Source organism: Stegodyphus dumicola, chromosome 7 (assembly GCF_044657685.1).
Source record: "Stegodyphus dumicola isolate Sdum_Otavi_A_Nest chromosome 7, ASM4465768v1".
Lineage (NCBI taxonomy): Eukaryota > Metazoa > Arthropoda > Arachnida > Araneae > Eresidae > Stegodyphus > Stegodyphus dumicola.
Window position 1 is genome coordinate 143,101,887 of NC_140774.1, and position 19,161 is coordinate 143,121,047.

Consider the following 19,161-nt stretch of genomic DNA (forward strand, 5'->3'; position numbering starts at 1 on the left):
AAAATGAAGTGTTGCAAGTACAGTCAAGAAACGAATTTACGTTGTAAACAGATGATATATCTTTGGCATCGGTAAAATGTAAACATATTTTTCTATCCCTTATGATTCTCTCACTAACATTTTCTTTTATTCAGCGTACTTTATTGTATTGGTGTATTATCCAATACACATAATTTTCCAAAAATGTGTAAATCGACTGCTGATATTCTTAGTATAAGTTTTTTTTTTATCAATGACAGTTTGCAAATGCTCAAGTTCGAGAGGGGACAAACTGCTCAGTGCCAAGTTTCGGTAATATATGTAGAGTTTCTGTGCACTCGTTCACCATTCTATTCTCGGGTCATCTGCATTTAAAAATCTTGATATTCGTGTACAGTCCGCTCACTGATGGTAAACCAGTAGTTAAAAGCATACCAGGAAAGGCCGATTTCAATTTCAGGGGACAAAGTTCTTGAAAATTTCTTCTTCTATTTTCTGGAAAGGTTTTGACTCCATGCGGTAGTTAAAAACTTGACTACAGAAAGATCTTACCTAAATATGAAATAAACCGATGCATCTTAGCAAAATAAGCTACCGTTTTTTCCTTTCAAGTGGATTGAGGTTTTTCACTCACGCACCGGATCATCGCGGAGATCAGCTTAACGTGCGTACGCAGTAAATTATTTGAAATAACATAAAACATACGAATAAAGGAATGTTATAAACTACTGATAAACCGATAACAATTTAAGTGTAATTTGTTTATACGAACTTTTCTTGATCGAGTGTAGAAATTATGCGATCCTTGAGCGTTATAAAGACCATTTTCTATGACAGCAACCAGTGCAATAAGTCCCCAGTTGATGAAATAATGTTAAACCAATTATCGTTCTCGCGACGACTGTTTATAACGTATTTTTTCTGGAAGAGGTAAGAAGTCGTTGTAACGAGCGTAAATTGTACTTCTTCTTTGAGAGACTAGTATGGCTGGTGTAATTAAATTAAGGACTTTTAGGTATGACTGAGCCACGTACTTCAGATCTCTACTTTCTCTCTCCTTTGTTAAGTGAATCCTTTGCTTTTACACATATTCTTAGAAAGGAAAAATTGGCTTGTATTTTTCTTTTCTTCTAGTGTGCTTTGGTGTAAAGGTTGGCACACTTAACGCGTATTTGAGAGGTCCAGGTTCGAGTCTCGGCGAAGGCGCTGCATATGTTTCACGTCTACCGCTTCTCAAAAACATCTAATGACACTACAGTGGCGCCCGAACTAAAGAGGTGGTGGCTGATGATTCTTTACCACCAAGATTTGGCGATTGGTTCCCTAATCCCCAGTCGCCCTTTAAAAGGTGAGTATATAATATAAGGTATTTTCTCTCTCCTTCAGGCATGCCTTTAGGTGTAACGGTTGGCACGTATTTGAGAGGTCCAGATTCGGACCTCTCAAATCCAGATTCCCAGATTCGGACCAGATTCAGTCCCGGCGAGAGCATTGCACATTCATGTCTCTTCCTTCCTTAAAAAAATAGCTGGAATTTACATGTCCCTCTGGAGTGATTTCAAATTTCATTCGCGAAACATTTTGGAATTATATTTCTGGATCTTGCTAAAGAATTCGTATTTCCTTTGATATACATTCTCTCTCTTAACTTCTTTTCTTTAAGCGATTTTACGCACTTTTTTCCCGGAGATTTCTTTCTTTCTGATATTCTTCTGTTGACAAAATTACTCTTTAGACTGAACTTAGAAGCTAAATTATAAAACCTTTCACAGGAAACTAGGATACTAACCTAGATAATAAATAATGATAACTTAATCTCTTTTACTTATTCATTAAATTTTCTTAAACACATAGATTAAAATACACATGTTTGTACGTAAATTCATATTTTTATGTAAATACAAAATCTCCCTATAAATACAAAAACCTGCCTATCCGTGCACTGGAGAAAAATTACAAGAAATATCTTCATCACGAATTGTGAATGTTTATCAGCAAATCAGATACCTTTTTTTATTACGTTAGCTTTTTACATGAAAATGTGTTCCCAAACAAAGCGATTATTGTTAACGCAAAATTCATAACCGAGCGTCCTTATTTTTTGAAAAGTGCGAATAAAAATTAATCAATCTCTATCTTCAAGTCTTTGAATAAAATTTATATCCCAATGTGAATTAGCTAATTTATGGATTTTATGGTGCGTTATTCGGGTTAGTTTTTAATGGCTATGAAATGATGTAAACTAAACTTCAAATGATTGAAATGTTGAAATCTTTGCAACGTCATATTTGCAAGAAAAACGTCAATAAAATGTATTCGCGGTACGGATAAAATTGCTTGCGGGGTCGCTAGTCTGAGACCACTGATATACGAGCCTAATTAAATTTGTTATTAACGTGTAAAAATGTAAGCATTTATTTATGATTTTTTATTCAGTAACAATACTTTCTATTCCATTCTCTAGCCATTCCTTAAATATTCACAATGTTTCAGCATTACAATTTTTATATTACAAATATGAGCAGCAACCTCAAATTTCAAGTTTTTGTAAAGTAATATATATCTTTGATGGCTTTTAAGTATACGTAAACTGAAAACAGAGTATTTGTATCAGAAATATTATTATCAAAAGTAAGAAGCTTCTAAGAAATGTAAAAGTAGTACAGATAACAAAATTCAAACTTTGATTTCGTAAAAGAAAAATCAAAGTGACTGACAGATTTCTCAATATGTCATTGTTCTCTGAAATGTGGCATAAAATTAGTTTCAAAGGTGCAACAGGAGATAAGTTTATCGAAATTTTTACGCAGATTGTTTTTCGTTTACCATCAGTGACGTTTATGGGAACCTTGATAGATTTTATAAATACCACAAAATTAAAGTGAAGATTTCGATTTTTCGGATACCTGGCCACATGAAAAAATGCTGAAAACTCTGTTCGCAGTCTTGACCCTTGGGCTGATTGTTTTGTCGAGTGCTAAGCATGTCGACTACTCTGGGTAAGCAAGTTTAACATTGCAGAGTCCTATTCATATATTTATTCTTAAATACGTTCATTCTGAATTTTTCTAAATGCTCTGTCTTAACCTGACTTGCGAACGACAAAGACTGATCCATATATTTAATTTGAAAATTTGCCATGTTCATTACCGTTTTCGGCTTGCTTTGCGTGGTCGGTTAAATGATAAGGCAGAACAATTCGAGGCTGATTTGATCTTTTCTCTGTATATGTCAATCAGTAATATTTTTTCGTGATTTATCGATGTGTAACGTTCTTTAATTTAAAATTTTGTTACATTTTGTAGACGATAGCATTTCCATACAATTCGTTTAGAAATGTTCGAACGCTAAAAACACGCTATTAACATTATCATGTAATTTTAAAAATTTAGAATCGTATTTGAATAACAAAATAAAAAATTAATTGAATTCACTACAGCGAGTTAACTGTACAGCAGTAGTGAATGCTGTACTGCAGGAACACGAATTCTAGAAGATTATAAGAATGTAAGATCTGCTTTTCAAAAACAATTATATTGATCAATACTTTTCAAGATCTTGCGCATAGCAATGCTTGCCATTTAATCTATTTATAAGGATGTTACTCTTTCCTCATTGCATCTTATCGAGGAATAAGGGGTAGCATATCCAGTTAGCAATGAAGGCTTTGAGTTCGAATCCCTGCGAGGTATGGCTAATTTTTTGTGATTCCTGCTTTAAAAAAAAGCTAATAGATTCAACTTTTTAGTATCAAAAACCTGTTATAAAGTAATATTTTATTTTTATTTTACAAATTAAAGTTTTTTGCTGTTTAATTCGGTGACGACTCCTAAATATCATTGTAAAATTTAAATATTTCGGCCACATTCAAGTTTCAGATTTTAAAGAAAATATCCATTTTGACCGTTTTTGATCAGTTTTAACTATTATTTTGCGTGACATCTCTGTACTTACAGATACAATAAAAGACTCTTTATTTCAAAACGGACTGTAAAGTGCGTTCAGAAGGGATATTTTCTAACCTCTGTACGTACGAATGTATCTCGCATAACTCAAACACGATTAGCCGTAGAATGTTGAAATTTTGTATATGGGAAATCTATATAACATGTATTTATGCACCTCCGGTTTTAACTGTAATCGGCAGTGCCAAAAGTATATGTTTGTGTGTGTATATATACGTATATATACACAACACACACACACACACACACACACACACACACACACATATATATATATATATATATATATATATATATAATATTATCCCAAAATGGAAAGTAGGGCAATTAGAATCCTGCGTCTTGGCTGCATAGATATAATTTATAAAAAATTGAATGAAGTTAAAAATATGTATTATAACTATTGCAAGTGCATATGTGCATATTAAGTAAAACGTTAAGTATTTCAATGTGAAGTCCAAAGTTAAACCTGATAAACAATGCAATTTATGCACGAACTGCAATAAAGGTCAATACATAATAAATTTAATAAAATTATAATTTTTTTTATAATTAGAAAAATAAATAGAAAAATGAAAATAAGTGAATTTAAGAGATAATAAAGATGTTAGGTAAAGGAAATCTCCTGCATGTCAAGCTAAAACAAATTTAAAATTTTAGAGTAAAAAGTTTAATTAGTTTTAGAAAAATGCACATCTGAAAAATCAGTGAGATAATGCCAACTCATCAGGGGGAAAAATTAAATTATCTCACTTTCCCTTCCATTGTTCAGACGATATGTTTCGTCTTTCCTATGCATACGTTAATCCAAAATTCTCAAAACCTTTTCATGCTAACAGTTCTTTCAAAATTTATTAAATCCATGTGCATACTAAGAATTCCCTCACAGATGCGTCGCCTACTATTCAGTTAAATTCATTAAATAAAAATTCGCGAGAAATAATCACGCAAGTATCAAATAATTAATACAAGATTTAAAAATAATTAAAAAATTATCAAAATGAACATTTAAGAAATAATTAAGAAGAAAACTGGAAGAAAAAGAGTCTTTTATTCTGTCCATACGTACAAATGTCATGCAAAAACATCGTTCAAATGGATTTGAGAGCGGTCAAAATGGATATTTTCGTTGAAATATGCTACCCGAAATTTTTTGCGATTACAATACTTCCTTTGCTTCGAACAAGGAAGTAAAAAAGAAGGAAATAATATTCTGCGCAAGTATTACTCTCATGTCTCCTGCTTCAAAATAACCTAATGACTCTACATGTTTAAAATCTTAACGATAGATGTTTCCATCAAAGAAGGAAAAAAATTGCGTTTTTTTTTGCATTTGTAACCTCATTTTAAGAGAGGTGGAATTTTTCAAAAGTCTAAGTCTTTTGAAAGTTTTTTTTTTCAAAGCCTTTGAAAGATCTCCGAGACACTTGAATACAAATGTATTCTTCATGATCTATACGTTGTCAAAGATTTGTAAAACGTTAAGCTAAAGTAGCACTTAAACTTCATTGAAAATTATTTTTATTATGAATTTCTCTGTATAAAATTCTATTTTAAATCATTAAGGTTCTCAACACTGGATAAACACTATGGGTTTATATTCTTCATCTTAAGATAGGTTAAGTCCTCTTTAAAGTCCTCTTTCTACAGCACAATTATTAGTATGCATAGAAATGAACTCTGAGCGGAACTAAGAGGACAAATAGTCAAATCTACTTTTATTTGTATTTATAGAATTATCCGTTCAGTTACGTACTTAATATCTTTTATTAAACATCTTTTATAAATGAGTCTCTCAGTTTGAAGTGGTAAGGTGTCCCTTAAACTTCCTCGCTTTCAACTATGACCGTAGGAATAAGTCGAAAGTATAGAAGTTCAAATACTTAATGCTTTCAATAAGATATTTCCCATTTTAAGCGAAATTTAAACATTTTGATTAGCATGTAGCATGTTAACAGCCTTAAAGGTTTATTTAAGCCCATTGTAAATTCCAGCACTGATAAATTTTGTGGGAATATAAAATTTATTTATCTTTAAACAGATGATGAGGTATACATTACCAACAATAATAACAAATTTCTTATAAATAATGGTAATTTTAAAAGTTCGTTAAACATTTATTGAATTGCAAAGTTGTTTTCTTTACGAGAAAAATCAAAGACAAATTTAACAATGTGATGAAAAATCAAAATCACTTAGTAAACGGTTGCACATCATATACGTCCGTACGCTTATAGTTGCACAGGAAAGTAAATGTATACAACAGTCATGCATAGTTCGTAAGGCTAATCGGTGCAAGAGAGTCCAAAACAGAGTTTGCAATACCGAACAAAAATATAAGTTAATAGATGATATGTTTTCCTCTGGCAGTCATACTGCTCTCAGAACGTGACTTTATATTGGAAATGGTTTGCAAGTTCCTGTCAAAATCGATCCTTTCCCACAGTAGCAGTGTTTTCAGATCTTGAATTGTTGTGGAAGGGGAAAGGTAAGTTTTAATTGCCATTATAAAAGCGTCCCAGACATTTTCTCTAAGGTTTCGCCTGAAGATCCGGATGGCTAATCCTTCTGTTATTACGCTCCCTTTCCGAAAAATCCTCCATCAGATCAGCTCTGTGTCAACGAGCGTTGTTCATAAAACTACATGAGAGCGAACTGCACCTATGAAAATTCCTTAAGATTTCCCCTGTTTGAAAGAAGACCTTGTTGTTTACTTCCTGCTCACTTTTGTGCTCGTTCAACATGGTGCAGAGATCACTGAATTTAAACCAAGCATCAGTAGGCCACCGTTCGTTTCACAGATGAATCCCGATTCACCCTGAACCTCTGAATTTCAACGTACCTGTACAGAACTACAGTCCTGTTATCCGTTCTCCAACAGCTGAAAAATTAATCATTAACACAGCTGATATTTGATGCTTTTGGAGAGGTGCACAAGCCGTTTATGTCTTTGTCAGATGCTGGAAGATTCCGGCGTGGACAATTTAAAGCCTTCTCAAGGGTCAATTGGCTCTCAGTTTATGTTTATTGAAGACAACGCTAGTTAACTTAGGGCTATTCTGGTGGATGATTTTATGGATAGTGATGATATGAAGCAGATAGTTTGGTCCTATAAGAAAGTCCTGTGGCGTTTTTAAACGGGCAACTGCAAGGCTTTTTCTCCCTACTAGCTCTGAAGATAATTGACCAAATCGGAAAAATTTTTCTTAATTTGAACACCGAGGTATGAAGGGAAGTTTCACCATAATATCTGTTTTTTTAGAAGCAAGAAAGAATAGATTTAACGTACATGCATTTTTTTTAAATGAGGGGAGTTATTCATTGTGAGATGATGAGAGAGTAGGCGGAATGCCTTCCTTCAGAAGGAGTTTGAGAGTGCCCCTTAAAGGTAAATGGGAAATGACTGATTGAAAGTTCAGTATGGGAAGCGAGTGAAACAACAAGTGCATACCTTAGTTATGTTAATGCAACAGTTCCTTTTGTGAGACGAGATAGTCTAATAAACGCAAGTAGTTTTCTATACGTTGAAAAATAATTCAGTCAGTTGAGTACAGAACTCTCATATAGAATTTCGATGTTATCAAGCAGTTAATAATCTGTGAATGTATTAAAAGTTTTTTTGAGTATTGCATTGCTAAAAATACACCTTGCAGCTTATATTCATTACAAATACAGATAAAAAATATCCAGCATGAAAGTAAGAAGCAGCAGAAGCTGTGATTTTTACGAGCTTTTTCATGCACTTTAAAGCATTTATTAAGTCTAATAAATCTTACATTCTGCAAGTATAAATTATTCCCATGTTAGCTGAAACTGCATTACAAGACATAAAAGAAGGCAGAAATAACGGTTTGTTAAGATCTAGGTATGTATAAGTAACTGCGGTTTCAAAAGGTGGCTAAGCCTTCAAAGACTGATAACAAGATTCAAGTATGGAGATGATTGTACTGGTAATAAAAATACAGTAATTATTTTCCCTATGGCGCAAGTGTTAAAATAGATTGGTTTGATTTGATCAATTATGGTAAAATAACTCAAAGCTATCTGCCTAAGAGGGGATGCCTATGTGAAGGCCTTTTTAAAGAAATGGGCTTTCATACACGTTACACATGGGGAAAACCACGAAAACTTCCATGCAGCCCGTCCATTTCCTGGGATTCGAACCTTGGACAGATCTACCAGTATTCAGCGACTTAACCGCTCGACTTCTGATGGGCAGTTGAAACATAAAAATAAGGAAAAGTTTAACTAAGAACTGAACATATTTAATCTAATAATATTGACAGTTTTAACAAGAAACTGAAGACTTATCTTCACTGAAAGTTTATTTAAAAATGGTTTATAATTTAATACAGAGAAACAAAACTAATTTAATCAATCCTAGGAACACCCGAGGGGAATTCAAAACAGTGGTAAATGTATATTTTGAGTAAATTAAATTCTTTCGACAAAATGTGATTATTTTAATTTTCTGAAATTTAAATTGATATTAGGATATTTTCATTTTTTATTCTAATTTGAATAAGTAAATAAAATTTACTCTTAAAGTATCCTTCATAAGATGCTTCAGTGATAACAGCAATAGTTCAACTGATTTTAAAATTAAAATTTAATTTATTAAAACTTGATCAAGAGTTTGTTTCTGTTATATTGTTTTCTCTGTACTGGTAGACACTTTCTTCTCAGGGCTCATTTTGGCATAAAAACAAACACAAATGAGACATGTTCTTTTTAGCAAAGAAATACTTACAGCCAATATCCCAGGGAATGTCTGAAGTACTTTGTCGACTTTTAGAACTCCTATTTCAGCATCCACTAGCGCTTATTAAACACAGCTATGTGTTCTTATATACCTCTTCTTCCTGAATAAATAGGGAAAGAGAAAATATCCGAAAATAAAAGTTTTCTGTTGTCCAGATTAGTGTGACTTCAGTAGCAAGCAGAAACTAATATTGGTTAGAAGCATTAACTATCATATTTCTTACTATTCGGCGGGTTATTATTAAAGACATAGCTAAAAAGGCTTAGAAAATTATAATATATGTATAAACATTTCCTCAAAATGAACATTTCAGTATTATTGTTATCATTTTGATATTATTTCCGATGTTGAAGTAGGCAGACTTTACAAATTTTGTTTTTAAATATTTAGATAGATTCAAATATTATAGTAAAATAATTATATTTCAATAATAATAATATTTTAAATATTAGATATGTGAAACATATTTGAAATAAAATGCGGAACATATCTGATAACTTGAAATGAAGGCCCAGCTATAGCGCGGAATGAGGGCGCAAATATAGAAGCATACTATAAAAATACATGAAGTCACCATAATACATTCTTGTTGCAGAGCGAAGAAGTAGCCGAATTTAATCATTTCTAATTAATTCAGTTCACAAGACAACTCAGCATAAATAAATAGGTCACAAAATACTGGCCAATTTTAAGAACTTTTCATATTTTGGAATATAACAAACAAAAAGAAGACTAGTTAAGTGGACAGAAAGCAAGTGCTACGTGTTCAAGACTACTCTTTATTCAGAATGAATTAGTTTCAATTTTGATGTTATTTAATTGGCTAATTAATAATGTTCTAAAATTATTACCGGCTAACTGAATTTCAGTTCATAAATTGTCACCAGCGTCATGTAAGAGTAATATGACATAGATTAATCTGGAAATCACACAGCATAAAATTATATAAATTAAATTTGCCATAACGTTTCACTTTAATCTGAATATTTCCCGTTTCTGTTACAAAAATTGTAACTGATTATATTAAACCTCTTTCCATTGAGCTATTTCCTGATTAATCCCTATATGACTTTTGCAATCGCTTCATCAATATCGATGTAACGATCTCAATCTAGCTATACATTTCCGTACTTGGGTTTGGCAACCATTTGCTTGCTCCATTCGGAACCAAGATTCCATTCAACCATGATAGCAGGCCAATACCTTTTTTCGATTTCCTTTATCTTTCCTAACTTTTTTAAATAAATTTGTTTTAAATATGAATTTCTTTAACTTCTTGTATTTGTGTATGACTTCTTTACACCTTGTTCAGTTTCTTTTATAATTAATAATTCATTTTCTTATTAAGTTAATAGCACATTCCTAAAATCTTAATATATGAACAAATATTATAAAGATGATATAAAAGTAGTTAGTATCTTTTGAAACACTGAAAATGCTTCACACTAAGAAAATTACTTCATAGCACGCTCTTACTGTAACTGAAAGGAAAATTATTTAAAAGAAATAAGAAGCTGTTAGTTAGAAGAAAACTTTTCAAACAACTTATCTTCATTTTTATAAGTTTTATTATGCTAGTTAGAACCTGACAGAAGTTCTCATTTGCACAAAATGCAAAAGCCTTCTTGCTGGCCTGGTAACAGAAGAGCCACCTGCCGTAGCTTAGAGCTCCAATTCAGATCCTGAGGAAGACTTATTTGTGTATAGGCGCGTCTGCAATATGATGCACTTAAAATATTGTCGAAAGTTCCGTCGAGAGATATCGGGATAGGAGAAGAGGGACGTCTTAATATCGATGCCCATCTTAGGAGTGCTGCCTACACCTTTAAGCAAGTAGTCCGCTGTTCTAAAAGACAGAAATTTTCGTAAGGTTGGCAAGGGAAGCTAACAAATTGATAATCGGTGGTCTTCAGATCTATGGATCCGTCCTCCCTGAGGTTCTCCATTTAAAATCGCAAATATTAATGATCGTTAAAGAGTAAAAATAAGAATAATTCTTAATACGAACCTGAAACTGCAAGATACCTAATAATTAAAAAGTAAACTAGAAAATTAATTATTTTTGAGTTACCAGTAAAAATAATTTACATTAAATAATAATCACTCGCAATCAGTGCTAATTATCCACATAACCCATATTTGTACTCTGTATTAAGTATTTTACATCAGTATAAAGTACTGCATTTTGATTGGCTGTTTGTATCAGCATTATGATACTCAGTAGATAATTTTTTTTTTATTAGCCGAAAGGAACGCTAGCTCAGAAGGGCTATTAATTTCGTTTTGGCAATTTGCGTCGATTCACTGTAAATGTCCGTATCACTTTTTAAACTGTTGCCACCAAATATTATCGCCCTGTATTATATTTAAAAAATAAATAATGAAGAATCTGCATAAATGTGTGTATGTTTCTCGACGACAGTATAAAATGACGGTACCTACAGCCATCCAATTTTGAATAACGTATTTGAATAACAATTTTGAATAACGAATCATCCTCCTCCGAATATTACATTTGGAAGCCCAAATTTGGAATTTGGAAGTTGATTTATTATCCATTTCATATTTTGTAACGCTTTAACGATTTTTTTTACTAACAAATCAACAATTTCAAAGCGAGCAAGGGCAACACTTGCACGGAAAAAAACATTTTTATCTCCAGCGCGTGAGACTGTGTATCAGAAATTATAAAGATATGCTTATTTAAAAATTATTTTGCGATATTGCTGTTGAACTGAATTTTATGGCTTAAGTACGAAGAACATGATATTCAAGAAATAAAAGTAACTCACAAAACGCTAAAAAAAACGCCCCTTTGGGTGTAATGTAAAATCTGAAAGCTTTCATATTTTTATTTATTTATTATTATTATTATTTTTTGTTGTTTAATTTTTAGTTTTAGCTTACTTATTTTTCGTTCAATTTTTCTCTAAGTATGTCAGTACCATCACCATGTACTAACATTGTAGTATGGCGTTGATTGATTCTATCACATCATAGTAGCTGTTCACTGTATATCAGCAAGTAAAGTATATATCTAACTGTCATTTACCTTCGGTATCATAATGTATAGTTCTGCTTATGATTACCGATATCCTCCTCATTCTTATTTTTTACTTTTACGCATTATATAGATGCTTGTTTTCTTCACATTCCAGTTAAATTTCCTGATTCAAACTATATTGTTCATTGTTCTATTTATTTTATTTTATTCTGCTCCATTTTATTTTGTTTCCGTTGTACAGTCAATATTATTTGTTAAGTTTTTTTGCACCTTAGCACAATACGATGTCTTGACCTAAGCACATCTACTTACGGTATAACATTAGTTACTGGTCAGTCCTTGCGCACCTTTAATACCTGTCTGAGTTATCCCCTTGGTTGAGGTATAAGAGTCGGAGGATTGCACTGCTATTGCAGTGAGGTACGTTGGCTGTCAGCTCAGACGTTGATAAAGGTGCTCCGTTAGCGGACTAAAAGAGCTGGTTTTCCTCAAAATGGGAAAAAAACTTCCTTTGTCTCTTAGCTGCCATTCGATTTCTCTTTTTGATGCACCCTGAACAAAGTTTTCAGTGATGAGATAGTTAAATGATCGATGGATCTCGGCTATTCACGATGAACGCATTAATTTGCGAATGTCCGATGATTTGAAACAGCAGCAAAAATATAAAGTAAAATGTGCACTTTTTAAAAAAAAATATGCATATACTATTAAAAAAACTTTTATGCAAAATATTCAGTTAAGCATGAATACTATGCTTAGAAAAAGGAGTAAATGTTCTTATTGTTTAACATTATATTTTATTTTTCCTCTAAGGCACAAAGTCATCAGAGTAACACCTAGATCGGAGGAGGATTTGGTGTTCCTGCACAAACTCCGCAGTGATTATGGGGTAAGTTTCCATGGCAGTTTTTATTCTTAATTCATTTGAGTTGCTCGATTATATATTAACATATTAAGGCAGTTACTGGTTTGCTTTCCATTTAACATGCAAGTAAAACGTCTCTTAACGAATTAATCTTAAGCAAAATTAGACTTTTACACTATTTCCTTGCTTAGAGGCAAGTATATATATTTTTACTTCCTTGTACGAAGTAAATGATGTATTTTAATCCAAAAAAATTTCGGTTATCAGTTTTCAGCGCAAATATTCATTTTGACCGTTCCTTAATCCATTTGGGGTATTTTTTCCCTTGCGTAACGTCTGGACAGAATAAAGTTTTTTTTTCAAAACAGTTTATTTCGATATAGTTTCAAAATGTTCTGTACGTATTTACGTATACATCTCGCATAACTCAAAAAACGATTAGCCGCAGAATACTGAAATATTTTGGCGGTATTATAAAAGTGGGACTGTTAACATCTACTCATCCCTCTTACCCGGCATTTATTTTCGCGTCGTTGGTCGCGTATACTTCTAATTACAGAAGTGTTTCGAATGATGAAAATATTTATATTTTGGCGATGTTAAAATAAAAAATTTTGGACAATTAACGAAATCTGACTTTAATGTAGTCTCCCGGTTTCTATACATATATTTGTAAAAGTTTTATATTCATTATGAAAAATCATTAATATAAAAAGTTTGATTCCTGTACGACAAAAATTGGCCTGGATGTTTAATTTAAAAAATTTGCAGTTTTTGATGTCATTTTCAACTTGACTTGGGGAATCAGTTAATTAAGTTAGAATAATTCGAGGAAATACGTTTAAATGAAGTGCAGCAAAAACTGTGTATAATTTAATAGAAATCATGTGGTGTCTACATTTTTCCTTTTTAATGTTTTATTCAACAAGTGATCTCTGTGCATAATGTACAGAAATACTGGGCTATGAAATCATTCTGTAGAAAATATCTTACAAGTTTCTTTGAATAAGGAAATCTCATAGAGAAACTATGAAATCTGCATCTTATAAAAATTCAATAATACGTTTTCAGGTAAATAAGCGAGAATTAGGGATCTCACAATACGTTCTGACTATTTTTACTATGATGTCTGTCGGTCTGTGACAATTTTATCTTCCACGATTACTCGTATAACAAACTTACAAAAATTCCCATTTTCCATACTTTCGCTTTCTGTATTGGTATAAATAGTTGATAAGAATTTGAGTAAAATTGAACAAACGAAATTGTACTTTACTTGAAACCTAAAAGAGTTTTTAATGAAAAACTATATTGAAATATAATCTAAAACTTTTCACTTTTAGTAGTTGATACTTTTATGTTAATGGGAGTAACACGTTAGATTTGGGTTAAAATTGGCATTGTGTAACGGTGGTAAAGGCGCGTATTCGAGAGGTTTAAGTTCGAGTCCTGGCGAGGGCATTTTTCACTTCTCCCTCACCCCCCCCCCCGAAAAAAAGCCCTATGGCTCTACAGGCCTAGACAAAACGCGAACACAGTAATTAATAGATGGATGTGTTTGCAAAGCTGTCAAAATTTTAACACTAAAGAAGAGTACACGATTTTGCTCAAGAGATCACAGAAATAATTTCATTAATAGAGAAAGCAACGGTATTCATAACATATCTAGTGACAGCCGTGATATACAAGCGTATGCACTATTTATTGCCAGAGGGTAAAAAAGGAATAAAATTTTGTTATGTGTAAAGAAAAGTTTTCTTTGTTTCCGAAGAATAAGTTTAATTCCAAATGCAAATTGAATGGTACTTTTCCGTTTTGCCGGGGCAGGCGATTGGCGGAAAAGTACCAATTGAATTTATTACATGTGTATTTGATTGAAATAACGTAAAAAGAATACTTTCAGGATGCGTCTTAAAATTATCTTTGCTGATTTGTTTTGGACCTTTAATCAATCTTTCTTTCATAGGCACAATTGTTTTAAACTTATTATTCACGAATGTATCTATCATGTAAAAACAGAATTAGTTGTATATCTTTTTACAGAAAATTGTTTGGCATGTATTATCCTATCACAGAAAAGATCAAAGTTTAGTATAGTAATTGAAATAGCTGGAGAACCTCATGCGAAGAATTTCGGTAGATTCTTATGGGTGTCCAAACAATCTGTCATTTCGCATTTCCATCCCGTGGCCCTATTCTTCCTCGTGTATCATTCCATACCTCTTGGAATTTGTCTTTGTAAAGTAAATGTTAAATTACACTTAACGGAAAGTCATTAGCAAGACCTTCACTATCAAAAGTTAAGTGATAATGTAATATTTACTGAACTCAAGGCCAACTGTATCAATTTTTGATTAAAAAAAATATTTTCTTCTGTTGATAACTATAACTACAACAAGTGTTTTGGGGAAGGTTTTTTCTCATAATCCCGGTAAATTTTTTAACAGATAATTTTCACTTCTCCGAGATTGAAAAATTATCTTATCACACAAAAGAAAGCATATTCTGAGTTCGCGAAAACTGCCTAGTTGTTATGGAGATATAATGTTTTATTTACGCAAATTCTTAAATACGGTTTTTAAATGTTTTTCAGTAATTTTAATATTTTTGATATGAAGCCTTTAGCAAAAATGTTAACGCTATAATTAAAATTAAATATTCGTTGATTAATTAAAAGCTAAACATTTTATTCAGACTAAAATATAAATTTGAATGAATCCATTATACGTTCAACAAATTATTTTTTCATTGTTCAAATAAAAGTTGAACCTTCTGTGATTGAGGTAAGAGATGTAAGATTTATGATTAACACTTTTGATCGCATGAACTAGTTTTGTCGCTTTCTCGACACACGCAATAAATCCCACAATTGAATTCAGCAGTTTGTTGCAAAATTCTTCACTCATCACATCTAAACATGTATATTCATTAACTCACTCCCAAGTAATATATCGTTTTGAAAATATCTTCTTAAGGAATTCAAAACTCCTTCCTAATTCAAAATATTAGCTCAGGAATTTAGCTCCGGAAAATTTTGTATATAACTTATAAAGTATATTCTTCCTACTTCAAGCATGCCTTCGTGGTGTAACGGTAGCGCATTTACCGCATATTTGAGAGGTCCAGGTTCGATTCTCGGCGAGAGTACTGCAAAATTTTCACGTCCTCAGCTTTAAAAATTCCTAATGACTCTAGAGGGGCGTTCGAACTAAAAGGTGGTGGACAATAATTCGTAACTACCAGGATTTGGCGATTGGGTCCCCTGACCCCAGTTGCCCTTTAAAAGGGAAATTTTCACCATCTTTTCAGCATACCTCCATGGTGTAACGGTTGCACAGCGAGTATTCGAGAGGTCCAGGTTGAGTCCCGGCGAGGATATTGCTCATTTTTCATGTCTCCTAACCTAAAGTCTCTACAAACTGATCAATTAAATATTATTGTTCTGCTCTTTCATTAGGCTATTTCAAATCATTTCATTTCCAAAGTAAGAAAAAAAAAAAAAAAAAAAAAAAAAAAAAAAAAGCTAACACTGTAGTATTAAGGGGTATCAGCAACCCCTATACCGACAATGTTAAATCGGCCATTTTCGATGCACCTTTTCTCAAAATGTACTGTAGATACACGCTTGATTTTTTTGTAATTAAAGTATACCTATCTGATTATATTGAAATGAGCTTTTGAAACATTTTGAATTTTATAGTAATTTACAGAATATTTTGTTAGGCATAGTAAAATTTAGCACTTTTCTCACACACAAAATTAAATTTTTTTTCTTACTTTATCAGAAAAAGCTCATTTCAGTAAATATTAGGAAACCTAATAAATAAGCCGTAACAATTTTAGATACCTGTGAGCAGTAGTTCCTAAGAAAAGGTACATCGAGTATAAAAAAATCACGTTTGGAGAAAAACGCGTTTTTATGTAAAAATCCCCAATGATCAAAGCAGTTGATGACAAAATAAAACTAGTCTTGTACAGTTCTAATTTTCATAGAGATTAAAGAATGGTATTTTTAGAAAGATAAAAGTGTAGAGAATTTGAAAATGCAAAAATCCGAAATCTCAATTTTTTTGAAATTTTTGGATTCCAACACCCCTTAAATAAGTTCTAGCTCGTTTGATATAGAATGGAATATAATTTAGTTGATTAAATGTTAATCTTATTATTTACGCGAATCCTTATAAAAATGATAATTATTCTGCTTTGTGGATAAACACTGAAGTGTAATTTGAATACAATTTAAGTTAGTGTTCCACATTATCTACAAGCACACACTTAAACTACTAATTCCAAAGCTACTGTCGGTAATCTAAATTAATTAAATATCCCATCAGCGTAACAGTCACAGAGTATTGTCTACTGGCAAATAATTACTCAAAGGGACTGAATTTGTGAATAATTTACAGCGTGGTTAATTGCCTTCAAATTGCAGAAATTTAGTTTTCATTTATTACTTCAATAAGGATTTACTGTAGTCATTTTCGGCAAATATTTCCTGAACGGGGTTGAATTTGTAAATAATTTACTGCAGGGCTAACTCTCTTCAAATTTCAGGAGTTTAGGTTTCATTTATTATTTTTATAACGATTTACTATAGACGTTTTCAGCTGATTATTGGAAGATTAATATTCAGAGTTTTCAATGAAAGATCAAGCTAGTATTTGTTAATTTTTCTGCCTGTTCACTTTCTATACAGAACTTCGTACGTGTAAAGAGAAAAACGTAGGAAAATGATAAGCTTCGCCTTAGTAAAGCAGAGAAACTAAACACGAAATGTTAAAACTTATACATTTTTAAAATTTCTGACAGAAACTGTAGATGTTGTGTTAAAAATATTTCTTACGGCAAAAGGCAGAACGAGAAATGAATGTCAATAAAAGAAAGTGCGTACTTATGCTATAAAAATCTCACTGCGTTAATTATCAATTAAAAAAATAACACTTCCATTCTCAGTTCAAAACATACTTTAAAGATTAAGACTATTTTGCAAGTAAATTATTCATGTAGTTTGACATAGTGAAATAATATATGATTTCAGTAACAAATTAAGGTACATGATCCATTGTATACTTTGACATAAGTGAGGTGAAAGATTCATAACCTTTGTAATTCACGTTCAACATGAAAACGTACTCATTACTGTATTCTAAGTGTGGTGTTTCGTAGGTCGATCTGTGGAATGAGCCTAGAGTTGTCGGCGTAGATGTCATGATTCATCTGAAGCCAGAAATGATTAATGAAATCGAAGAAGCTCTGAGAAAATACGGAATGGAATTTGAAGTCGCCTTTTATGACTTACAAAGGTAAGAAAAATCATGCTGTTATTCTAAGGACAAAGTGATTGTGTTTCTTCAAGTTCGTTTTTAATAATGTAATTAAATTTATTTAGCAGTATTTTCTCACTTATGAGAATATTTAAGACATGAAGAGTGTTATTTTTTATGCAAAGTAAATATAGTTAATTTTAGTACAATAGAAGTTTATATAAAATACATAACAGCTTTTGATACAAGTCTTTTAAAGAAAAATAAACTTTTAAAACTAAGAAAAGTGTTTTCCAATGCCAAAATAATGCCAAACGAATAAATATTATAAAATTTCCCAATTACCAACACTGACTGAGAGCATCGACGTTTCAGAAAGAAAACCATCAACTAATTGAAAGCATTGACCTTTCAGAAAGAAACGCATCGACTAATTGAAAGAATCGCCTTTTCAGCAGAAAGCACTTTGACAGTGATGAGCGTATTCTCACGAATATCCCCATTCACGCAACCAATACTTGTTGGGATGACGGATGTTCTCAGAGCGCTGGCGTCTTATAAACAGTCACACGTCTTAATAAAACAGTCACACGCCACTTAAACACATGTGTCCTACACAGACACTCTTTTTTTTTTACACTGTGCTTGGAATCTGTTAAATTTCTGTCTGGTATTCCTCTATCACTCTATTGACTACCAGACTTGACTAAGTAAGTTCTAATTTGCCCGAGAGGTAAGGTGGGCGTAGAGAATGTCTTCATCTAAAGACACGCAGCACTGTGCATGGGTAATGATTTATAATAGGAACAGACCCTGTCATATTTAAATCCACTTTTGTTAGCCAATCTAAGTAAATGCGTAAGAGGAATGTAATTGGAAACCAAAATAGTAAACCTGTTTTTTAACAAATTGACAGCGTCAAGAAATGGTGTTATTCTTAATATCGAATTTTTTGCCAATTATGTAAACAAAATTGGGTTATATCACAGAAGGTAACTTAATAATGGATGGAATGTTATTATCATGTACCTGACAATTATAGAACAGAGAGGAATACAGCAGCTAAAAAACAACACTGAAGATGAACAGACGAGAATGTCTTTAAACTGCGAATTACTCTTTTTTAAAAAGTTTTATAATTTCCGATAGTAGGACTTTCAAACAAAATCGATATTGACAAATTTTTACAATTACAACTTTTTTTCCTCAGAATCATAAAATATTCTCCATTAAGTCAAATAACTTTTCAGTATTCCTACAGAGGGCACTCAATGATAGAAAATTAATTTATTTATAATTCCTACAAAAACTCAAATTAATGG

The 19,161-nt window shown here is 32.0% G+C and overlaps 1 protein-coding gene across 1 annotated transcript in view; it reads left to right on the plus strand.

The window, feature by feature from the left end:
• The first annotated feature begins 2,822 nt into the window (after nucleotides 1–2,822).
• LOC118188845 (carboxypeptidase B-like) overlaps nucleotides 2,823–19,161 on the plus strand; it is a 53,379-nt gene continuing 37,040 nt past the window's right edge. The window contains exons 1-3 of the mRNA XM_035359361.1: nucleotides 2,823–2,978; nucleotides 12,524–12,599; nucleotides 17,742–17,878. Coding sequence (XP_035215252.1) covers nucleotides 2,902–2,978; nucleotides 12,524–12,599; nucleotides 17,742–17,878 — 290 coding nt within the window. The 5' untranslated portion in view covers nucleotides 2,823–2,901. The remainder of the gene's footprint in view (nucleotides 2,979–12,523; nucleotides 12,600–17,741; nucleotides 17,879–19,161) is intronic.